The sequence below is a fragment of the Apodemus sylvaticus genome, chromosome 10, assembly GCF_947179515.1.
Source record: "Apodemus sylvaticus chromosome 10, mApoSyl1.1, whole genome shotgun sequence".
NCBI lineage: Eukaryota > Metazoa > Chordata > Mammalia > Rodentia > Muridae > Apodemus > Apodemus sylvaticus.
The window spans coordinates 2317549-2342650 of record NC_067481.1 but is presented as its reverse complement, the minus strand read 5'-3'; the positions used below and the strand labels follow the sequence as shown (position 1 = coordinate 2342650).

General features: G+C 51.7%; 1 protein-coding gene across 13 annotated transcripts in view; it reads right to left on the bottom strand.

The window, feature by feature from the left end:
* The window catches only part of Slc38a10 (solute carrier family 38 member 10), a 50544-nt gene extending 25589 nt beyond the window's left edge, over positions 1-24955 (bottom strand). For 4 of the 13 annotated variants that reach the window (XM_052195662.1, XM_052195663.1, XM_052195667.1 and 1 more), the window contains exons 1-10: positions 24646-24951; positions 20913-21030; positions 12551-12596; positions 11582-11675; positions 9851-9994; positions 8965-9089; positions 6082-6184; positions 4258-4440; positions 860-971; positions 155-261 (exon numbers count right to left, since the gene is read on the bottom strand). In XM_052195662.1, the coding sequence (XP_052051622.1) occupies positions 155-261; positions 860-971; positions 4258-4440; positions 6082-6184; positions 8965-9089; positions 9851-9994; positions 11582-11675; positions 12551-12596; positions 20913-21030; positions 24646-24744 (1131 nt within the window). In that variant the 5' untranslated portion in view covers positions 24745-24951. Of the gene's footprint in view, positions 1-154; positions 262-859; positions 972-4257; positions 4441-6081; positions 6185-8423; positions 8858-8964; positions 9090-9850; positions 9995-11416; positions 11531-11581; positions 11676-12550; positions 12597-20912; positions 21031-24645 lie in introns of those variants that run through there. The other 9 variants (XM_052195664.1, XM_052195665.1, XM_052195675.1 and 6 more) reach the window with 8 other exon arrangements.
* Positions 24956-25102: the final 147 nt, after the last annotated feature.

Sequence of the window (25102 nt, the reverse complement as noted above, 5' to 3'; positions counted from 1 at the left end):
TGACAGAACCTGTCTGAAGACCTTGGGCTGGAGACTCTATTCTGCTACCTCTCCCTGACTAGACTGACTGACCAAGGGCCAAGTCACCTGGTGGGCAACTCTCATCTTCGCCCAGGGGACAGGTGCAGATGGCCTAGGGGAGGGACACACTCACCTGGGCTGAGGGGGCACTCTTGTGGGCCTTCTTATAGATCAGAGCCGGGCAGATGAAGCAGATGAGGCTGCCCATTGTCGCTCCTGTGAAGCCAAGGATGGTTTCCACTACAAATGAACAGACAGCAAGGGGTGACTGGGAGACTGTGCTCACCGGGCCTAACAGAGATAGGGTCACTGTAAAGGCTGCCTGAGTGCCAGTGGACAGACATCTGCTGTATTCAGAGGGCTCCACCACCTTCTCCACCTTCTCCTCCTCCTCCTAATACACTAAGATTTGTCAGAGCAGGGCATCCTGGGAAAATTGTTGACAGTTCATCTTGAAATGGCCAACCACAGAGGATTTCCTACAGAAAATCAGAAATTGGCTCCACATGGCCTAGTATACACTACCCTAGTGCCTTGCTCTAAGATATGTGTGGAACAGTTACAATGGACTGGTTGGCTGAAGCCACTGCTCCTGTGTTTGGTGACACCAAGTTACAAGCAGCCTTCTGGGGAATGGGTAGACCTTGAGTTTCTAGGCGTATTGGATCCTAGGCACACTGGGCTACTAGAGAAAATGGCATGAGACTCCGGGAATAATCTTAGCTGAATGCTAAGCATGGGCCAGGGACCTGGGTCCCCTGTGCAACACGAAGAATGGAGCAAAACTAAGGGCAGAAAAGAGGCAGCAGAGCCAGTCACTGCAGGGCTGTCCACCTACCGTTGGGGATCATGACCCCACCGACCATGGTTCCAAACACCACCGAGAGGGTGAGGACTTTAAACCGGAGTGGGGGCATGTAGCCGCCTGCAGCAAAGGTTCCATCTTTTTGCTACATGAAAGAAAACAAAAACAGCCAGTGTTGAAATGCCCACTTTCTAGTGGTGTACACCACACAGGGCTCTGCCCACTTTCCAGTGGCGTACACCACACAGGGCTCTGCCAAGCAGTCCTGTCTCTGCAGGGCCAGGAGGGAGCTCACCTGGCAGGTGACTGCTCCAGGATCATAATCAGATTTGGCTGATTGGCTCTGATGGGAGCCTACAGAAGGCCAGGCGGCCATAGTACTTTACTCTCGACATGGGCTGAATGCCTTACAACACCTTTTGGAACTGTTAGTATTACATTCTTTTCTGGTTTTGGTTTTGCTCTTAGAGTCTTAGACACACAAACTGGACAGCAGAGTAGACTCCAGAGGGACAGCCCTGTGGAGTGTGCAGCTTCAGAGTACATGCTGAAACTCTCCAGGCACACATGCACATACGCATACACACATACAAGCTAAGCTGTTATCATCATTCCCAACAGATTCATGGTGGACACATAACATTTCAAAGTCCAGAAGGGAGGAAAGTGGAGAAGGATTTGATGTGGCATTATCCCAACACCCCGCCATGCCTGCACACAGGACACTCTGAGGTGTGGCACCACAAGAGGTGTTGGCCTCAGAGTCTACATGCCTAAGAGTCCCACACAGCCTGGTTCAGATCCTGGCTCTGGCAGCACAGTGCTGTGTGCCTCTGTTTCCCTGACAACAGAAGGATCTTCCCATCAAGCTGTTGATCCTCATATGAACTGACACACAGGAAGGCTTGATTAACATAATGATCACTCCTGGGCTAGGAATAACTGAGCCTCCCAGAACTAGGATTTCAAAGTAACCTTCTCATTTTCTTTCTCTATTTTCATAATAGACATTAACCCAGGATAGACTGAGGCAGCTTAGTCTATTGAATAAGGATGAGAGTGTGTACGTAACCCAGGAACCCCAGTCAAAGCACACTGGAAGTTGACCAAGAAATTCTCTAAAGGAGAAAGCAGGAACCTGTGTGTCAAATATTCCTGAGAACAAGCAGAAAAGCCATCACTAGAAAGAACATCTATAAGAGATGCAGTAGGTTCCCATGGATACACAGCCAGGCTCCCAGTAATCCACTGAAAACAGAGGAAAGGGAAAGGAAAGCAGCACTGTGGACAGACAGATTCGGGGAAGCAGCCACACGCATGTGAAGGAGAAGGCCGGGACGCAGGTGAGCTGTTTATCAAGACAGGGTTTCTTAGGTGGGTCTGGCTGTCCTCAAACTCCTCTGTAGACCAGGCTGGCCTCAAACTCAGAGATCCACCTGCCTCTGCCTTCTGAGTGTGGGATTAAAGGCATTTACTACCACTGTCTGGCAGTAAACTTACTTAATAATTCTTTTTGTTCCATTATTGATATTTAACTTTACAAAAGAGCTGGGCACTAGCCCTTGGGAGACAGAGACAGGTAATTCTCTTTGAGTTCAAGGCCACCTTAGTCTGGATAGCGACCAGGCAGGGCTATGTAGTAAGACCCTATTTCAACAAAACAAAACAACTTTGCAAGAGAAGGGTACATTATGCAAAAAACGCAGTAATGCTGTTCCAACCTGAAACACGTGCACATACCAAGCTCACAAAAGCAGTGAGACGAGGTCTTGGGAACCTGTAGGCAAGGCTGTACAGCAAGGATGGGGTGCAGGACGGTGAGTCCATGGCCACGGAGCTGGTTTCACCTTTGCCCCTCAAGGGACAAAGTCCTAACTTCTACTTTGCATAGCATCCAGGTACACGAAGAGCTGGCCTGTGAGAGGCACTCAGCCTGTGGCACTGGGCCTCTGCTGTCACTGGCAGGCAAGCCCATGGGAAGGAGTCACCGACACCAGCACTGCCACGGCTCCTGCAGGCAGGAGGTCGGTGCCAGTTGTTTCAACTGAAGTCTACACGATAGGACCAGCACGACTTCTCTCACCTAAGTGCTCCAGTGACCTTATAATTCTGGCCACCGGGAGTCCTGGCTGAACAGACAAACCATGTCTAATGTTGTGCATTGGAGCAGAAGCTGCCATCACAGGAAACAGCCCAGGCAGTGGAGCTAACTTGCCAGACTCAGGGAAACAAGGGGGGAAAGTTGAGATGGAGAGGCTTGATGGGCATGAGGCAACCCCAGGGCAAGCAAGGTCTAGAGAGCCTCAGGTTTCTATCCCTATATTTCAAAGTTTCTTGTGAAGGGTGTGTGTGTGTGTGTGTGTGTGTGTGTGTGTACAAGGGTTCTACTGACATGTTACCAGAAGCACAAGGCCACCCACAATGCTAGCTGTGATCACTATCGGCCAATGTGATCAATGTAATCGATGTGTCCCTGTGCAGCCTCCCCAGGACTTGCGGTTGCTAGCATGAGTGCTGCCAGATCCCAGGGATGAACTGAGTTACCTATGCAGCTGGCATGGCCTGCAGGCCATTCTTAGATGTTCTTTTTACCAAGGGTAAGGCAAGCCACGCCTGCTCAGGGGGCTGAGAGTACAGCTCAAGAGCAGTGGGTATACTCTACATACATGAAGTCTAGGAAGGAAGGAAGGAAGGAAGGAAGGAAGGAAGGAAGGAAGGAAGGAAGGAAGGAGAGGGAAGGAAGGAAGGAAGGAGAGGGAAGGAAGGAAGAGGAGGGAAGGAAGGAAGAGGAGGGAAGGAAGGAAGGCGGGATCTGTATTAAAGACTTTCTGAGAGGGGTCAGCAAGAATGGCTCAGCAGGTAAAGACAGTTGTCAACAAGCCTAACAACCTTAATTTGATCCCCAGAATCCACGAAGCGAAGAGACAGAACCAGATCCCATCCATTTCCTCTGACTTCCATTCACAAACTATGAGATGTAAGCCCCACTACCATCACTAAATAAAAAGTTAAAGTACATACAAACAACAAAGGCACTTAGTTTCAGCTGGGCATGGCTGTGCACACCTGTGATCCTAGCCCTCAGAAAGCAAAGGCAGGAGAATCCTGAGTTCAAGGCCAACCTGCAAAGCATGGCAGACTCCTCTCAAAATAAGCCAAGACCTCATTTCACCTGAAGTTTGTGTGGACCAGTGAGATGTCTCAGCAGGGAAAAACACTTGCCACACGAGCACAATTGCCGGACAATCTGGGCTCAACCACAACTGAGTTATGGGAGCCACGATAGAAGGAGAGAACCAGCTTCTAAAAGTTGTTCTGACTCTGACTACACACACACACACACACACTATTTCTAACTAGGGAACACTCCTAGGACCACTGTCATAAAAACACAGAGCTAGCCCAAGAGAAGGGAAGAGGACTGTACGTACCTGCTGTTCAAATAGGAGTGTGTTCAAGGCCTGTCTGCATGGCAGAATCATCATGGGGAAGCCCACAGCCACAGACATCACAAAGCCCACTCGGATCATCTCTGTCACCGGGTTGGAGGGGAAATGTATCAGTACATTGCCTGTGGTGGCATCGGTGAAGCTGACGTAACCAAAAAACCCCACCTGTTGGAGGAGGAGAAAGAGCGATGTGACCAGCTCCATCTCCGCCGGTCCACCACCAATCATTCTGACTGCCGGTCTCCACCTCTCTGCCTTTGTCCCAGATTGGCCTCAGATTACCTCCCCAGGGAAGCTAGCACAAGACCTGCCCTCCCAAGGACAAGAGCCCTCCTCAGCCCTTCAGTCCCGAAGCTCCCGATGACTAAGGCGGACTGCTGCTGACACGCAGTGTCAATGTAACTTCAATCAAACCATAACTGAGGCAAAAACGAAGGTTCTAGAATGCCTCCTTCAGAGGAGCCACTCTTAATCTGGTTAAAACTCAATCAGGAGCTGGATGTAGGAGCTCAGTACTGAGATCTCAGCTTTCAGGAGGCATAAACAGGAGGATGGAGACAGTTCCAGGCAAACCTGAGCTACACAGTAAGAGCCTGCCTCAAAAAAAACAAAACTGGAAAAAAAAAGTCAAATAACTGTGGGGTTAAGAGGTCAGAAGAAGACGAGGACTGGCCAATGCTCCAGTGACCACTCAGAAGACTGGACCATAGGAAAGGGCGGGAGCTAAGGCACACCCTAGCATGCTTACATTCTCACGTAAGACAGTATTTCTACCCTCCATGGTTCTAGGGACCAAACCTGTGGGTGATGGATGCAAGGCAAACTCTCTACCTACTAGGCAGCTTACTAATCTCTGTAACTTTACTTGAAGACAACAAAGAGAAGCCGGGGGTGCTATAATGATCCCTGCTCTAGGGAGGAGAACGCAGGAGGATCAGGAATTCAAGGCCCAAGCTACAGCTTTAGGGACACAGTGAGATTCTGTCTCAGATAGACAGACAGACAGACAGACACAGACAGAGATAATAAATCACTACAGCACTTAAGCATATTAAGAAGAGCCAGGAGGTGTTGGACACACCTTTGATCCCAGCACTTGAGAGGCAGAGGCAGGCGGGTCTGAACTGAGGCAAGTTCCAGGACAGCCAGGGCTACACTGAGAAGCCCTTTCTCAGAGAGCGAGAGGGAACTAGGAAAATGGTCATAATGTTTGTGGACTGGAGTGTCCCCTCACACAGGTATCCCATGCACCACAGTGTAGCTGGCTGCAGCCACCTCAGCACCATTCTTTCTAGTGGGAATGCTTTTCTGTGGAGAACTGACAGTGATGTGGAGAGTTAAAGCACTCTGGAAGCATCCAGTTCGAATGCCTGAGCTCTTCAGACAGCGTCACCACAGCCAGGTGTGGTGGTGCTCACTGCAATCCTCACACTTGGGGGACACAGCACGAGGAGCACTCCAAGTCTGAGACCAGCCTCATCTACATAAAAAGGTTCACGCCAGTTAGAAATACAAAGTAAGACTTTCTACAAAACTATGGAAACATACAGCACAGTCCAGGCCAGAAGCGGCTCGGAGGCCTGCGCCTGGATGACAAGCTGGCTAGACAAGCATTTGAGCTGAGGACCTGAAGTCTCTGGGTCACCACACACAGGGCACCTGCAGACGCTGACTCGAAAAAGGTGAGAGCCAGGGGTCTGTCGGCAACCCCTCCAGACGGGCAGCAGAGCCCCACAGGGTCTTGAGTGCACAGGGCAGCGTGCTGTGCTGCTGTGCGTCGAAGAGTGAGTATAGAACAATTCCTACCATGACATAGAAGGCGGTGACCACGTTGAGGGAGGAGGCGAAGATGGAGCTCATGGTCTTCACTGACGGCTCGTCCAGGCTGTCATAGGTGGGCAGGACCTGGCTGTGTAAAGACAAGCAAGTCACACAGACTCTAGACAAGCAGGCACTAGATCCTCACCCGCCCTCCTGACAACTCCTCGGACTTCTCCCAAAGGGCCCGGGTGGGCAACAAGCCTCTGACACTTCCTCCCCAAAGCCCTCACCTAGAGGAGGGTCCGGTGCCAAGGGCACTAGCTGGGTGGCACTACAGACAGCTGCACAGTGGAGACCCACAACCCATGCCCTCCAAGGCTCCATGGAGATCCCTTACAGCGCTTCACAGCCAGCACTGAGCTGTGCTGTGCACAAGTGACTGGGCAGGAACCAGGGCAGCTCTGAGGAAGGAGAAAGAGCAAGCCAGTGCAGCTCCATGGCCAAGGGATGCGACAGCTAGACACACACGTGGCGCTGACTGCAGCCGCCTCACCACCATCGGCACACACAGAGGGGAGCACACACAAGGGTCGGCCTGGGCACACCTCCCACAGAGCAGCCTCTCGTGAGCCGGTGTGATGAGAAAACTGGATTGTGTCCTGGGCCTGGTGCCATGAGAGTGCTGCTGCTGACAGGTGGGAGGGACCAAGTCACCAGCAGGACGGGAACATGACAGCATATCTGAGGACTTGGGACAGGACCTGGGCACCTGCAAGGTGTAGGGGAACCAGACTGAAGAGAGAGGACATGAGAGCAGAAGAGAGGCTGCATCTGAGACAGCTCAGGCTCAGGCACTAGTTAAAGAACTACGCTCCAACAGGAGAGAAAACCAGGGGCCTCCGTCACAGACTTCCCGGTGGCTAAGGCCTTCCAGGAAAAGACCAAAGGCATGAAGGAAAAGCCAGACTAGGAACACCCAGGGAAGTGGGTGTGTGTATGTATACCACTCGCACACATGCATACTGGAAAATGCAACTATAAAGAGACCAGCATACGGATCAGTGGAGCCCGACCCAAAAATGTCCTTAAAAAGTCCAAGAGAAGCCAAGAGGCGCACTACTGTGATCAGGAAGCAGGCGAGAATAAGTGCAGGCCTGGCAGAAGGACGCAGAGAGAGAGACCCCTGTGCACCCAAGCTCACCAGCCAACCTCAGCACAAGAGGCCACCCCTGTGGTCAGCTAGGAGGGAAGGACACAGAAAGCAAGCATGAGGCCTGCCTGGCTCAGCGTGAGGTGGCAACAGCTTCTCAGAGCTGACGAGTCACAGCAGAAGGCCCATCTTGGCGGGAGTTTGAACCACATGCATGTGCACACACAGGAACATGGGCACACACAGGAACATGTGCACACACAGGAACATGTACACACACAGGAACATGCGCACACACGGGTAAGGGCACTGCAGTTGCTGGGAAGAGGAGACAGGGCATGCCTGGACACGGTGGAAAGGCTGATCCACAGGCTTCCATCTGACCCCAAATGCCCTGCCCTTCGGAGAGCAGCCTCTGCAGCATCCCACAACTCCTGAGGAGCCCTCACGACCCCTAGGCTGAAAGTGAGGTCTAAGTGCACTGGGACCCACCGAGGCTGACTATGTTCAATGTGGCCTTTTCTCAGGACCCATGATGACAGTTACGCCTAACACAAGATTCATTCACCAGGAAATAAGATCAAAGGGGCCAGATGATGACAGCAAGAGCTATCCAGGCACAAGGTAAGGAACGGGTGCCACCTCAGCACAGACAGGCCCTCTGGTACAGGCCACCAAGAGAAGAACTCCGTCACCTCACCTAGCAAACATTCCAGCGCTTGTAGCCTGGGGATAGTGTGTGACCAACAGAGGAGGAGGGCACATTCAAGGCCCCCAGGACTTCCGGGAAGGGAGATGGATCCTGTCCTTAGACAGTGGCGTGTCTCCACCCTCTGGGAACCCCACAGAAGTGCACTGCCCGCTAGGCGGCCGCCAGCGAGGAGGCCCAACTGCAGGCTTATTTTTTAAAAAGCAAACACGAAGGCAGAAAGGACAAGTGGTAACTAGGTACACTGCACAAGAATGTAACTTCTGTCAGCAGTGATAATGGGACATTAAACAGCGAGGCTGGAGTGCGTTCTGGTGGAGACAGAGCTGCCGAGCGGAGCCCGTGAGTGGGAAATGACGATCTGGATCTCACATGTGGGGTAAACAGAGCAGTGTGAGCAAATTTTCTGTCACACTAGTTTACGATTGGCACAATACCTGCCCACTGACACCACAGGAGGGGGGCTTCTCTGCCAGCCCCCCCAACACACTGATGGTCTTTTCTCACCGATGTCGGATTTACGCTTACCGATCCCACCCAGGCACGCATCACTAGCTCCTGCCATTCTGGTGGAGAAGGTAGCGCTGCTTCTGCTGCTGCTGCTGCTACTGCGACCGTGGAGCAGCCCGTTGTGTGTTCACAGAGCCCCGCTTGCCAGAGAGCCCGCCCGCACATGCAGGACTCAGATACATCCCAGCACCAGCCTCAAGTCAATGTTTGTGCAACATCTTTTTAAATATTCTCAGAAAAACAGCTAAATTCTGGCAAAGCACTCGGGATTCTTCACAATCAGATGGCTGGGTTGCTGCTGCACCCCACAGCCAACTCTCCCCTCGTGGGATCTGGGGAACTGGGTGCCCTTGCCAGCCAGCCCTAGCGGTGTATTTCCTGGTTAGCACAGAACCCTCCCCTCAGCCTAGGGGAGCAGGCTACACTACAACAGTCATCACTCCTCAGGGGCCAGAAGTGAGAAGAGCAGGATGCTGACCCCGTATCTCTTCCCCTCACCCCACTCCAGTCTACACCCCCAGCCCCACCCTACCCCTTCTTCCACCTCAGCGGTACTTACGACTGACAAGCAAAGGACATGCCAAAGATGGGGACACAGCGGAAAACGCCTTCCCAGCGAATGTAGCTGACCCGCTGTAGCCACTGCCCACTGAAGAGGCCATGCTTAAGAGAGGACAGTACAATCTAGACGAGGAAGAGAGCGGGACGTGGGGTCAGGAGACGTGTGTGGCTTTGCCCACTAGAAACCGTGCCACAGAGGAGGAACAGGGGAAGAATGCAGCTCTCCTCTACATCAAAGCTGGCGTGTTCCTGCGGCCTGGGGCTGCCTAAAGGGGCGGGGCTCCACCTCACCTCCATCCCTGGCCCTGGCTTCTAACTCAGTCCATGCCTGAAGCTGCTTGAACACCACTGAGGGGACCCAGCTGTAGGGGTGCTCTGCACTTGGTGGGGCAGCACCTATACGGGGGCCGCATAGTGGAGACAGAAGCAAAACCTCACTACCTCAGCCCTGATCCCGTCTCAAATTACAGGGAGCAGTACCCTGGGCATGGGCCTGGCCTTGATTCCTTGCCCTGGGCAGGCAGCCAGACATCTGTCAGGGACTCACCCACTGAAGACATGGCTAAGAGTAAAGAGTTGACTGCCACTGGCTGGTCCCCTGCAGCCAGACACGTGCATAGCTCCTGCAAGGACACTTGGCCCCTGTTCTCGGGAAGCACGTGTCTCCCCTGGCCACTGAGGGTGAACCAACTGCCCTGCCTCTCGTGCTCACCGACCAGGCACTGCTACAGCCTCCACGACATTACAGTGACTCTACCACAAGCCTCTAAGCCATGTTCCCATAGTCCCCCAGGCAGCTGATGGCTCCAGCAGACTCCGGCATGGACACGTGGCTATGGGAGGACTACGCCAGATACCCCCGCAGCAGTGCCGGTGGTGCTCACCACAAACATGAAGACGGTGTAGAAGAGGAGGGCCATGGCGCTGAAGGACTGGATGGAGGCCATCATGTTTCTCTGCAGGCTGAGTGGGAGCACGATGCACAGGGACACGGCGAAGAGCAGGAACACACGGAAAGCCCTGGTCACCTGGAGGGAACCAGCAGAGCCCTCGTGCTCAGCTCTGAGCTTGCTCACGGCCGAGACCCATCTTACCAGCATTGCCAGGGCGGAAGCCACTACAGGCTGGGAGCACACTGAGGCCTTAGAGCAGAAGGGGCTGTGGTCCAGTCTGGCCGTACAGTCGGAGAGCTCCCCTCAGCCGCTATGTGGATCAAAGTACTGGACACCCCTTACCCTAACCCTAACCCACCCAGGCTCCACAATGAGACTAGGCAGGACCAAAAGATCAGCCACCTGAGCCCACCCGTTCCGCAGTGTCAGACAGGCAGGCGCACACGGGAGCTGTACTATTCTGGAAGTGCCCTACCCAGCTGGTGCCAGTGGCTGGGGGAAGGAGTCACCATGCCTCCACAACTCAGAGCTATCTCTGCCATGGAAGGAAATTCTGATCCAGAAAATTCATCAAGAAACTCCGGGCTGGCATCTCCTAGCACACAGTGGTCTGGGGCTATCGAGCGTCGTCTCACTGAGCGGTAGCCGCACACTCAACCTCCTGTCATCATAGGTGACAGCACAGGCTGGAGGCGAGAGCTCCCCCGGTACAAACACTGCAAATCTAAAGCAACCCCACCCTGAGCACGGCAGCACGGACGTGACAGGACAGAAGGCTCTGTGCGTACTCTCATTGTGTGGGAACCGTCTGCGAGGCCACAGAGGCTGGTATGACCATCCTACACGTCTCAGAACAGCAGGTGACATGTCTGGCCCTGGCACAGACCAGTAGGTTTTGAGAAAGGACTCAAGTAACTGTACGTGAGACTGACCCACCACTCTGCTGGAGCCACAGAAGAGCAGGAGACGGAAAGCCAAGTGGGCTGACACCTCCAGAACACAGGCCAGGGCCAGCTCACAGGACACTCTCTGGAAAGTTCTCCCATGCCATGCAAATCCAACACTATTCACGAGAAGGAGCACCCCTCAGCTGCCACCTGTACAAACTAAAATCCTTCTTCGCTACCTATCAGATAAACAAATATGAAGGCATCTTCACAAAGAAGACCCTCCAGGGCCATATGCCCGCTCTCCTAGCCAGTTATTGGTCACAGCTCTGCTCCCCAACAGGGGAGGAAGGCTGTGTGGGTCCCAGGGGTGGGGGGGAGAGAGTGGCATGCTTGTGTCACAGGCCAAGAGCAGGGCCCTCACGCCTACCTCAGCAGGGCGGGCCCCAACTGCCTGCCTCAATGTACCGACCAACAGCCAAGCGCAGGAGCTACCTGAGGGAGGGCCTGGCCTCTTTTGCCTCATGATAAGCAGCGCTAGAAGGTGAGGCATCTGGCCTACACTGTGGTTTGATGTGTCACCCCTCATCCTTCCTGCCTCCCACCTTGTACACTATCAGGCTGTGTCACAGCCTGCTCTTCCTCTCTCCCTCTCTCCCTCTCCTGGTACCTCTCAGACTCCATCAAAGTCCTGAAATCCAAGCCAGGACACCTGAGCGGCTGAGGCACAGGAACCTTCTCCAGGCCAGGCACGCTGATCTCAGCTGGTTAAGGAAAGAAAGCAGCAGGCAGAAACCACAAGGGTGGACACGGAGCAGGTGTCTAACAGTCTCACCTGCAATCCAAGCAATGGAGCAAAGAAGTTGGACCCCAAATCACCAATCACGACATAGAAGGTAATGCAGGATCCCAACATCAGCCCAATCATGCTGTGAAGAAAGATGCCCAGAGCTTTGAGATCAGACTAAAGAGGGTGCTGTCTGGTGATCAAAACAAACTAAAAACTCAAGGCTGAGATACCTCACGTCTAACAAGCGGGACCAGACCTAGTTCCTGGGCTTTGCCGGCAAGGCACTGCCAGGAAGCTGGCTGAGTCGGAGGCAATTTTGAATGTCTACATTCCTGGGGCTGTGGGATGCTGGGGGCTCTTCACTGCTCTTAGGGTGAATGCCGAACTTGACTGGTCTCTCTGTGGGATTATATGTCCCTTCCACAGGAGCTTCAGAAACTCTTTTAGGGACAGTAATATCAGAGAAGCTAAAAGAATAATCAACTGCTTCTAAAAACTGTTCTCTTCTGTGTTTACAATTCCTTGATTTAAAAAGCCTAAAAGTATAATTTTTCTGACAAATTTTTCCAACTCATTAAAATTTTAGAGTCAAAGCTGGGCGGTGGTGGCGCACGCCTGTAATCCCAGCACTCTGGGAGGCAGAAGCAGGCAGATTTCTGAGTTCGAGGCCAGCCTGGTCTACAGAGTGAGTTCCAGGACAGCCAAGGCCACACAGAGAAACCCTGTCTTGAAAAAACCAAAAAAAAAAATAAAAAAAATAAAAAAATAAAAATAAAGATGAGGGCTGCTTTGTTGCACTGCCAAAGTGTCTTATTCTCATGCACATCTTAGCACGACTCGATAAGGCTTGCAACTTGGACAACAATCATCATAAGGTCACAGTAAACAGATTCATCTGTGAGCAACTCTTTAGACGCAGAGTAGGTGTTATAAGCTGTCCACATACGAAGCACAGTGCTCATCCTGACAGGCTGCAGGAAGAAGGATGGGACTTGGCAAGGCTGCGCCACTCACCTGGTCTCCACCAGCATCTTCCCGGCCTTGCCATAGGCATGGAATGCTAGAAAAGAGAAAAGGAAAAAGCTCAGTCCAGCAATAAGAAACACTTTGGTTAAAAAGCTACTGAGCAAAGCTGTAAGCGGCAGTATGACGAGCATCCGCTTGTGTGAAGTTTCATGGATAAGGAGACACTTTAAACTCTGGTGCCAGATTTTCTTCAGACCTACTATCCCCAGATGAAACAACACAAGACAAGAGCAAAGCAAGGAGACACAGACACAGCAAGGGGACACAGACACAACAAGGAGACACAGACACAAAGATACAGCAAGGGGACACAGACACAGACGCAGCAAGGGGACACAGACACAGCAAGGGGACACAGACACAGGCACAGCAAGGGGACACGGACACAGACACAGCAAGGGGACACAGACACAGACACAGCAAGGGGACACAGACACAAAGACACAGCAAGGGGACACAGACACAGCAAGGGGACACAGACACAGACACAGCAAGGGGACACAGACACAGACACAGCAAGGGGATACAGACACAAAGACACAGCAAGGGGACACAGACACAGGCACAGCAAGGGGACACGGACACAGACACAGCAAGGGGACACAGACACAGACACAGCAAGGGGATACAGACACAAAGACACAGCAAGGGGACACAGACACAGCAAGGGGACACAGACACAGACACAGCAAGGGGACACAGACACAGACACAGCAAGGGGATACAGACACAAAGACACAGCAAGGGGACACAGACACAAAGACACAGCAAGGGGACACAGACATAAAGACACAGCAAGGGGACACAGACACAAAGACACAGCAAGGGGACACAGACACAGCAAGGGGACACAGACACAGCAAGGGGACACAGACACAGCAAGGGGCCACAGACACAGCAAGGGGACACAGACACAAAGGGGCCACAGACACAGCAAGGGGACACAGACACAGCAAGGGGACACAGACACAGCAAGGAGACACAGACACAGCAAGGAGACACAGACACAGCAAGGGGACACAGACACAACAAGGAGACACAAGCAAGGGTTTCTGTAGTTTCTTATGAAATATTAAAGGGGAACGGAAGTCAGGACCCTGGAAGGTGCCAGGTTCTGCCCATGGGAGCTATGAAGAGGCCTGCTTGGAGCAGTGTGAAACCGCAGAGCTAGACCCACTTAGGGACAAGGGAAGAGGGAAAACTCAAGAGGGGTCCAGAAGGTTCGAGCCTCGCCCCAGAGCCAGGATTCACGTCCTGCTCCACAAGGATGCTGCTGAGGGCTTCATAACTGTCCTGACTGTGACTTTCCAAAGGAAACTGAATCTCTGCAAGCATGGCACTCTGGGGAAGGAAGGAACAAGAGCTCTGAGACTTGCCAGTGCCCTGGACAGCCAGGGATAGAGTCCTGACAATGGCTAGCATGCATGGCCATAGCAGTGTCCTACCAGGAAAGGGATCTCTGCATTTCCTTCCTGTGCCAGAACTATGTATTGCCAGCAGCTGAGAATAAAAGCTGAGCTCACCGGCCTGCATCGGACCATACTCAGTATCTACTCTGCACTGTCCCCCAAGGTCCAGCCAGATGAGAGCAACAGGAAGTAAGCTCTGTCTTTGGAGCAGCCACGGGCAGTGCACGTGACAGGATGGCCTCAGCCCTGTCACAGCCCCAGCTTCCTGCCTCTTGTTTCCTCTCTCACTGTGGGCCAGTGACCCTCTGAGGTTGGACAGCAGGAAACACACGAACTGGGTATGAATGAACCAAACAAAATCCTTGTTACTTTTAACTGAGGAAGAGGCACAGTGTTGGCACAAGCCAGACAGTTGGCATCGGCTGCCTCTTGGCCTGAGAACAGTAAGACTTCAGCCTCCAGGGGTCACTCTGGCCTTTCCCAGACTCAGCTGGGAAAGAAACCTAACACACCCCTCAAGTTCATCTAGCAAGAACTAAAACACACTTCAGAATGTTACTCAAGGTCTGGATAGGAAATTTCAAAAACCTAAAAGAATTCCAGAGGTGATGCTAGCCACAGCTCCCTGCCATGCCACCAAAGCATCACTGTAAGCACTGTGCCAGAACACTCAACACATGCCATGGAGGGCCAGCCAGCCGGGGTGGCACAGGCCTTTAGGTCCCGGCACTAAGGCAGAGGGAGGCAGTTCTCTGGGTTCAAGGCCAGCCTAGTCTACAAAGTGATTTCTAGGACAGCCAGAGATGGCCCATTCCCTCTCCATTCTCACTCCTTATTCTGACAGGAAAGTGGGTCTCCTGCACACTTCAAACACAGAATACTCTGCCCTGGAAGATGCTATAGGAAAGTGGAAGTCGCCAGCTAGTCAGCAGATCAGCAGGGGGAAGCAGTCTCTTCTGCCAGATCACTCTGAGTAGGACCCAGGCCAAGACTAGGCTGTCTGCTCACATAGGAGACCCGAAGTCGGGCGGTGGTGGCGCACGCCTTTAATCCCAGCACTCTGGGAGGCCAGCCTGGTCTACACAGTGAGTTCCTGGACAGCCAGGGCTACACAGAGAAACCCTGTCTCGAAAAAACCAAAACCAAACAAACAAACAAAAAACAGGGCCACAGGAAGGATGCCAAGTAGAACTGACTCTACCCTCCACCTGTCTGTAACACTCACAAGGCAAGAAAGGAGTGCTATTCAAGAGAAAGACAGAGACAAGGCAGGGGAAGGCTGCTACTCAAGACTGCCATGCAGGCACACAGGAGGCGGGAGGCGGGAGGCGGGAGGCGGGGCAGCGGGTTTCCGGTGGCTACTTCTGGAGGAGGCAAAAAGCAGCCCAACAGAGCTGCTCCCCTGCTGGAGGAGCACAGGCCAGCAGCGCTGGGCAGTGCGCAATGAACAGCCTCAGCTCCAGGAGGCTCACACAGCGCAAAGACAGGGCTCGGGGACTCCACCCCACAGTCTTGCTTACCAAACCAAGTGGCAGGGACACGGGTCACACTGCTCAAGGACATGCAAGAAGGAACACTCAGCCACCCTGCCCTGGTGGCACTACTCTAGGCCTATGAAGGTGAGAAGCACACCGACCATAGGCCATGGTGACACAGAACCAATGACATCCACTATCCACTGATGACACCTCAGGTGGATGTCAGCAGCCCCGACTGCTATGGAAGATGGCTTCCCCCGCAGAGCACACACTCCTAGGGCAGGGTCCAAAACCTCAGAAGTTTCCCAGGAGTCACTGACAAGTCTATGTTACCTTCTACCTTGACAGATAGTACCTCCCTCAGAGTTCCTGCGGCATGTCTGTAGGGCATTTTCTTCATGACTGACTGACGTGGGAGGACCCAGCTCTCTGTGGGCACTGCCACTCCTGGACATCCTGAGCTGTATAGCCAGCAAGCAGAGCCAGACACGAAGAGCAGCCCAGTAATGATGCTCCTCCCTCCAGGTCTCTGCCTCAGTCCCTGCCCTGACTCTCCTGAGGGATGACCTGAGAGTCACAAGATAAAACAGCCCTTTCCTCCCCAGCGGGACCCGGTCATGGGGCTGTATCATGCATGAGAAGCCCTCAGCGCCTTCTGAAATGAAGGAGGGGCCGAGACGGCCATGATGAGTACAACAAGAGGAGCACGGAAGCAGGAGGATTACTAAACAATCCAGATCACTACGGCAGAACCACACGAAGCAAACCGGTAGCCAAATTCCTCAACAACCCTACTAAGCTCCGATGCTGCACACATTCCTCCCCCAGAGCTGGGGGAGAGGGGCCGTGGGGCAGCTCACTGCCACAGTTGCAGATACTGTTGTAAGACTTAAATATGAGAAAAATGTCCCGAGTCCTGCCATCAAATGCAAATGGTAAACAGGCTCCTTGTTTGAGACACAACTACCACCCTGGAAAACCTTCGCCTTCTTCCAGTCTCCATGTGAGGACAAGGGGACAAAGGCCATCTCATCTACAGAGCACCTGTGCCCATGACCCAACCCAGGGTCCACTCTCTTGCATCCACAGACACAGGCCATCTGTCAGTACCTTGAGGGAAGGAGGGCCTCCCTTTCAAGCACTCTGATAGGCTGTGCTACAAAGTACACACTGAGGCCTACCCCATCAAGAGAACGAAGGACAAGAGAGAAAAGCAGGTGTCTGTCCAGCTTCCTAAGAGGGCTCCATTCTACTTGTAGGGCCACCATGGCAGGAGGCGGCACAGTAGACCTCCTCTCCACTGCTCTGGCCCACACACAGTCAGTCTCCAGGAGGCAGCACAGTAGACCTCCTCTCCACTGCTCTGGCCCACACAGTCAGTCTCCAGGAGGCAGCACAGTAGACCTCCTCTCCACTGCTCTGGCCCACACACAGTCAGTCTCCAGGAGGCAGGCACAGTAGACCTCCTCTCCACTGCTCTGGCCCACACACAGTCAGTCTCCAGGAGGCAGCACAGTAGACCTCCTCTCCACTGCTCTGGCCCACACACAGTCAGTCTCCAGGAGGCAGCACAGTAGACCTCCTCTCCACTGCTCTGGCCCACACACAGTTAGTCTCCAGGAGGCAGGCACAGTAGACCTCCTCTCCACTGCTCTGGCCCACACACAGTCAGTCTCCAGGAGGCAGCACAGTAGACCTCCTCTCCACTGCTCTGGCCCACACACAGTCAGTCTCCAGGAGGCAGCACAGTAGACCTCCTCTCCACTGCTCTGGCCCACACACAGTCAGTCTCCAGGAGGCAGGCACAGTAGACCTCCTCTCCACTGCTCTGGCCCACACACAGTCAGTCTCCAGGAGGCAGCACAGTAGACCTCCTCTCCACTGCTCTGGCGCCACAGTTAGTATCCCCACCTTGTAGACAAAGGGCTGACAGGCCCTGAAAACTGACTGGGGCAGGGAGATCCAAACTCTAAGAAATGGCCTAGACATCTGAAAGTTCTAGAGACCTGGAAGACTGAGGCCCAGAATACTGTCTGGGGGTCCAGGAGAATGCCTGGGAGCCTAGAAGACTCTATGAGGCTCATACAGGCAGGCTGCCTTGTTTAGGATCAAGCACGCAAGACCACTGGTGTCTGGGAACCTGGTGTTCCCAGTGGTCCAGCGTTCAGACACAGCTGGAGACCAGGCAGCGCACTCACAGGCATATCCATCTGACAGCTGTCCTTGTCTTTCACATCTGGACAAACCGGTTTCACTTCTCAGGAACTTTTGAAGAATAACTGACTGGCCAACCAACAAGTACTGGATGCCATGACCGCCCCAGCCCAGGGCTCACGCTTCTCAAGACACAGGAGTCCTAAGCTGGAACTTAGGCCACAGACAACACACAAGCAGAGACCTTAGAGGGAGAGGCCCACAGACCACAGCACAGCTCCACGCCACCAAGAGCATCCCCTGAGCGCCTCACTCCCTAGATTCTAGTAGGAAACATCTCATCTGGGAGGGCAGAACTAGGCCAGCTCAGTGTGGGCAAGTTTACCTGATGAGCTCACTTCCTCAGGTGGCAGGCAGTGAAAGACAGAACACCACTGTCATCGGAAGAGGAAGAGAGGGAAAGCGCCCCTCGGGTTCTGAGGCTGAGAATGAACGCAGGGCACTGGGGACGGCCACAAAGCAGACTAAGGAAAAACAAGAGGCTACACTGCAGGAGCCCCCATGCATCTCTAAAGTGAGCAAGGCAGAGGCTTGGCGCTTCACGCCGCTGTGTATCACTCCAATTCCACTGTTAAGAACTATTTTATTGGGGCTGCAGAGACGGCTCAGCCGTTAGAGCACTGACTGCTCTTCCAGAGGTCCTGAGTTCAATTCCCAGCAACCACAAGGTGTCTCACAACCATCTGTAGTGGTACCTGATGCCCTTTTCTGGTGTGTCTGAGGAGAGCAATGGTGGTGTACTCATATACATTAAATAAATAAATAAATAAATAAATAAATAAATAAATAAATAAATAAATCTTTAAACTTAGGTTCAAAAAGGTCAATAAAGCAAAGACTTAGGATGCTTACTTAGGACATGATGTCAAGATCTGGTTAAAAAAACAAAAGAATGCCGGGCGGTGGTGGCGCACGCCTGTAATCCCAGCACTCTGGGAGGCAGAGGCAGGCAGCTTTCTGAGTTCGAGGCCAGCCTGGTCTACCGAGTGGGTTCCAGGACAGCCAGGGCTATACAGAGAAACCCTGTCTCGAAAAAACCTAATCCAAAAAACCAAAAAAAAAAAAAAAAAAAAAAAAAAAAAAAGAAGAAGAAGGTTTCATACCTTCATGAAAAAAAAAAAAAAGAACTACTTTATTTTGCATTCCCTCATTCGCCCCAAACTCTATGCCATTTTCTTCTTTTTGTTTGTTTTTTGGATTTGTTTTTTTGTTTTGTTTTGTTTGTTTTTTGGTTTTTTGGTTTTTGGTTTTTTTTTTTTTTTTTGGTTTTTTGAGACAGGGTTTCTCTGTGTAGCCCTGGCTGTCCTGGAACTCACTGTGTAGACCAGGCTGGCCTCGAACTCAGAAATCCGCCTCCCTCTGCCTCCCAAGTGCTGGGATTACAGGGGTGCGCCACCACCGCCCGGCAAATATTTATTTATTTATTTATTTTATATATGTGAGCACAGTGTAGCTGTCTTCAGATACACCAGAAGAGGGCATCAGATCCTATTACGGATGATTGTGAGCCACCACATAGTTGCTGGGAATTGAACTCAGGACCTCTGGAAGAGCAGTCAGTGCTCTTAACCGCTGAGCCATCCCTCCAGCCCCTTGGTTTTTTTCAAGACAGGGTTTCTCTGTATAGCCCTGGCTGTCCTGGAACTCACTCTGTAGACCAGGCTGGCCTCGAACTCAGAAATCCGCCTGCCTCTGCCTCCCAGAGTGCTGGGGTTACAGGCGTGCGCCACCACCACCTGGCTCATTTTCTTCTTTTGGCAGGAGAGGCCAGGCACACTGCAGGTGAAAGCAGCATTCCAGACACACAGGGGCTGCTGGAGAGGAACAGCTCCAAGAGGCCAGGAATTTTCTCCCACAAGGCTAAGTCCCAAGAGCAGAAGAGTGACATTTTCACCCCCATGCCAAAGAATCCCAGAATAAGCTACACAGAACCAGACTTCACATACTAACACGAGGGGAGAACAAGACAGTGAGGCCCTCAGCGCTCTTGAAGCCAAACTAAGTGCTCTCTGCTTAGTCCCTATGGCTGACACTGTTTACAAAGACCTACAGGAAACAGAACTGCAGGACAGTGGGAGAAAGGCCCACCCTCTGGGCAGACGGAACACAGAGTCTCAGCCATAAGCTGCACTAAGAGTTTCCTGCATGGACCTCCAGGAATCTAAGATGTTCCTTTCAGCCACACAAGGCTTCCAGGCACAGGGAGCTCAAGTCAGCAAGTGAGCAGGCAGCTTGGGGGACAGTGGTCCTACTGGCTTGGAAGGCAAGTGTGTGCCTCCGCACCAGGGAGGCATGGGGGCTCTGGGGAGAAAGGCTATAGCTCTGAACCTCCCTCTCAGCTCAAATCTAAAGCAGGTGATTTGGAATGGGAGTGGAGGCTGGGTTTTGAGACAGGATTTCTCTCTGTAGCCCTGGCTGCCCTAGAACTCACTCTGTAGACAAGTCTGGCCTCGAATTCAGGAGATGCACCTCTCTCTCTCTGACTCCCAAGAAGTGGGATTAAAAGTGTGCACCAAGAGATTTTCTTATTTCTGAGCAATGTTATTAATTGTACACTTTTGAAAATTATTTTATTTGGCACACAAAAAGCAGAGGTAAGTAGAGGTCTATGAATTCTAGGCCTGCCTGATACACACAGCAAGTTCCAGACCAGGCAGAACTTCACAGGGAAGCTTTGTCTCAACAACAACAACAAACCCACAGTAACATGTATCAGTCTGTCTGTACACACATAAAGTTATGGTCATTACTATGTGTGCATATGTATGTGGATGCATTCATGCCACACGGGACATGCGTCCGCCAGAGGGCAGCTCTGGAACTGGGTCTCTCCTTCTCCTTTTATCACCTGTCTGTGGGTTCTAGGGACGGAACCCAGGTTCCAGGCTTGTGCTGTAACTCCCGGTATCATCTCACCAGGTCATGGGATTTATTTTTTTTGGTTTTTGTTTTTAGATTTCTTCAAGTAGCCCAAGCTGGCCTCAAATTTGCTATGAAGCCAAGCAGAGGCAGATCTTGAGATTCTTACCCTCCTGCCTCACCCTTCTGAGTGCTGGGGTCACAGGTACATACCACTACACTCAGCTGGCATTAACAGTGAAAAAACATTGCACTCTAGAACACTCCACAAGAATAGAGGAAAAAGAGCTAAACAAGAGGAATATGACCCCAGGCCCTCCAAGCAAGAGCATGCTACTTCATGGGCAGAGGCCTATTAGCTCTGCCAGCACTCTGAAAGCCAGGTCTTACCCAGGCCAGCGTAGGTCCTCCTCTTGCTCAGGCTGGCCGACTTCACCAAGAACATGCAAGACTGGTGTGTCATCCAGGAGCAGAAGACCAGGAGCAGGGCCCCCAGAACAATGCCACACTGTAGGGTAGAGAGAAAAAGACATATTTACAAAACCAGACCTTCTCTGATGGCCACGTCATGCATCCACAGCACAAGGGGCTCATGCCGGCTCTCAATGTTCCATCTGTTTCGACTGACCTCCTATGGGTGACACCTAAAAGTGATATTTCCCTGAAATAGAAGCAGGCTCCTTGAGGCCTGCTTTAAAAGGCCCTTTTAAGTCCCAAGTCTACTGGGTGAGGCTATCAACCAGCATCCCACACTCCCTCCCTCCACGCACCTCACATGAGGCATCTTTAGCCACCTTCCTCAACAGTCCTCTGCGGGAAACATAGTCTAGAAGGATTGCGAATGGTGTATACCTTACTTACAAATTAAACAGGTGTTGGCCATGAGACCCTGCGACTACTCCTAGGTCTTTCTCCATTAGAAATAAAATGCCAATGCACAAACCATTTACAAGTGGTTTTAGCCATAACCCAACAAACGAACAAAGTTCAATGGCCTTCAAAGGTGAAGAAAATCAACTCTGGTCCATTCATGCGAAGAAGTATTTTTAAGGCTCAATGTCAGAAATGCACCGTACTGCGGTAAAGGAGGGCTGAGAAGACAGTGCTGTGTGCTGCCAGGGACAGAACGCTTAGGAAAGGCTGCTACCTGGGCCAGGCAACAAGGCAAAGCACTGAGGGAGAGACAGCTGTTGATCACAGAGGGGCAGAGGTGACTTTTGGGGATAACGAAGCTCTCCCATGTCCTGACCACAGTAGCCACACACTGTATACATACATCAAAACCCAAAGGACCACACCCTATAAACAGCTACGTTTTGTTTCATGTAAACTTCCCCTCAGTAACTCTGACAATTAAGGCATCAGTGGTTTGCACCAGGCATGAAGGTACTCAAGCTGTAATCCTAGAACTAGGAAGACAAAGACAGGTGCATCTCTGTGGGTTCGAGGCCATCCTGGTCTGGTCTACAGAGTGAGTTCTAGGCCAGCCAAGGCTATATAGTGAGAGTGTGTCTCATAAAAAAAAAAAAAAAAAAAAAGACACTAGTAGTTTGAGGACATAATTCAACAGTAGAATGTTTGCCTGGAATTAGAACTTCAGCACTGCAATAAATAAACAAACAAAACAAAATATTGGCACTACTACACCAGAACTGTGTGTTACCGAAAAGGGGAATTGAGAGGAAGGACACGAGGACTGGCTGTACTCAGTTGGTCATAAAGCGAAAACTGCTCAAAATAAGTAAACAAATAAGGCTTATCAATATCAATATAAAAAACAAACCACAGCCGGGCGTGGTGGCGCACGCCTGTAATCCCAGCACTTGGGAGGCAGAGGCAGGAGGATTTCTGAGTTCGAGGCCAGCCTGGTCTACAGAGTGAATTCCAAGACAGCCAGGACTACACAGAGAAACCCTGTCTCAAAAAACAAAAAACAAAAAACAAAAAACAAAACAAAAAAAAAAGAACAAACCACAACATAACATCAAACTCTTACCAGAATAGTCCAAAGACCCGTGATACCAAACACTGCAGAGGACACACACACACAGGATCTATGTGTCCCCCAAAGGAACACAGGTCTATCCACAACATAGCATATCAACCACACGTTGATTCCTACACACCACAATCCCACCTCCTCCAAGTCAAATCAGGTCACACCCAACCTCTGGCACAACAGAGCTATGGGTAGTAATCTTCGGGTGGGCAGGAACTACTGGCAGGTGTGCCAGTATTATGGAATTCCTCAAGTGTATAGCAAGGTACATATGTTCCTTTACTTCATGAAAATTCATCAAGTGAGCATTTAAAGTATATGCAGTTTTCCACACACTAAAAAACAATAAAATGGGGGCTGGAAAGATGGCTCAGCGGTTAAGAGTACTGACTGTTCTTCCAAAGGTCCTGAGTTCAAATCCCAGCAACCACATGGTGGCTCACAACCATCTATAATGGGGATCTAATGCACTCTTCTGGTGTGTGTCTGAAGACAACCACAGTGTATTCATATAAATAAAAGTAAATAAATCTTAAAAAAAAAAAAAAAAAAGCCCGGTGGTGGTGGTACACACCTGTAATCCCAGCACTCTGGGAAGCAGAGGCAGGTGGATTTCTGAGTTCGAGGCCAGCCTGGTCTACAGAGTGAGTTCCAGGAAAGCCAGGGCTATACAGAGAAACCCTGTCTCGAAAAAAACAAATCCAAAAAAACCAAAAAAAACAAACAAACAAAAAACGAAAGACAAACAAACAAAAAAAAACCAATAAAAAGTTTCTTCTTTTTAATTGCCAAACCCTAAACCCAAAGTTTTCTTTAGCTCCGGCTAAACACTAAGACATTCCCCAATACTCTGCTGGACTCAGATGGCTCTGCCCCAAGGTTCCAGGAGAGATAACAATCCAGTGGCAGGAAGTGACAGGTATACGGCACAGTTTGACTGTTTTTAGTCTCCCTTGAACACTGGGTTCCAAGTTCTACCAGGCTATTCCCAAGCAGACCTCCACCTGGCTCATCTCCACATGCTCTAGCAGATGCCTAGCACCCGTGCACAGCAATGTTCCACTAGAGACTGCTCGACCACCTGAGCCCAAACAGCTAACCTCCCTGGCATCTACAAGTGACAGTCCCCAATAAAGGGTCAGTCACACTTCACAGGCAGCAAGGATGACAGAGTTCTCTTGGAGGTTTGAAACCAGCCAACACTCAAGTCCCAGAATGCAGTTCTGCTGACAGGCAAAGTTTCCATGGACACTGGGACACGTAGGCACTTCCAAAACACCCAAAACCATCCCCCAAGGAGACCCACAAAACCATCCACCAAGTTAACGCTGGGGTTCACAACACAGATCCTGCTCTGTCCTTCTGCCTACATCGATTAACCATATCAAATACCCCACCCGGGGAACCCTAGATGCATTCTCAATCAGGATAGGATATAGAGGATCAAAAGCTCCTTGATTAAAAAAACTTGTTTTCTATTTTTAGCCAGGGGCGTGTAATATTAAATTATCAACAACCCATTTTCACTTCCGAATGTCTACCAAGGATTAATCTTCGACCTCACCTCCTGGGTGTCATCAGGTAGGAGGAGTGGTCTTTGCCTTGAGATCCCACTCATCACACGTGGCAAGGATGAGTGACAGGGAGCCCCACCACTTCCTTTGTTAGGAGTCATTACCCAATTTGCCGTTTCCATCTGCTTCCGCAAATCATTGGTAGATTCAACAGAGCCACGTAGAAATGACCATCTTTTCATGTGGCATTCAATATTGGAATAACACCAAACTTTTTTTTTTTGCCGGCTTTTCCAACTGAGGTGACACATACAAATCAGACCAAACGAATGCTTTAAATCACCTTGATTAAAGATTGGTAGCTGAAGCTGAGGACCGGCATGCTTCCGTGAAGTCGGTCGGAGTCAAAAACAGGACGAACAAAAACACTATCAATCCGCTCATCGTTCTCTGTGCCCTTCCGTAGGGTTTTAGCAGATGCGGAGCGCGCAGATCCCGACCCCGACTCGCTTCGAGGACGTTGCTTGGGTCTCTTCCCTGCCCGCCGTGCCCATACTCCCTTCCCACCAGCGGAGCACTTCAAACCGATGCCCCGGAGACCCCGACTCACCTGTTTGAAGCAGAAAGGCATGGTGAGTACGCTGACCCCCACGATGCTGTTTACTACGTTGGTGACCAGCCCCCACTTGGAGGTGGAGGCGGCGGTCATTTTGAGGGTCTAGGAGCCGGGACAGAGCGACCCTAGATAACCCTAAACCAGGAGCAGGGGGCCCGCAGACAGGCGTCGCGAGGTCAACCTCCAGACCCTGCCAGGCTCCGCAGCAGCCTCACAGCCATAGTTCCAGGTTCCCGCCTCCGCCTCCCGAAAGTGAAGCAGAGACCCGGAAGCGCCGCAGGCAACGCTAGCAACACCTCAGCTCCGCTTCGCTGCCTCTGGCACACAAACTTCCGCCTTCGGCGTGTACTCTGCCAGGAAGTGACGGTATCAAGGGCGGGATGAAGCGGGACGCCAGCCAACAAGAAGCGGATGTGCATGCCCGAGGAGGCGTGGCTTGGTCCTGAGGCGG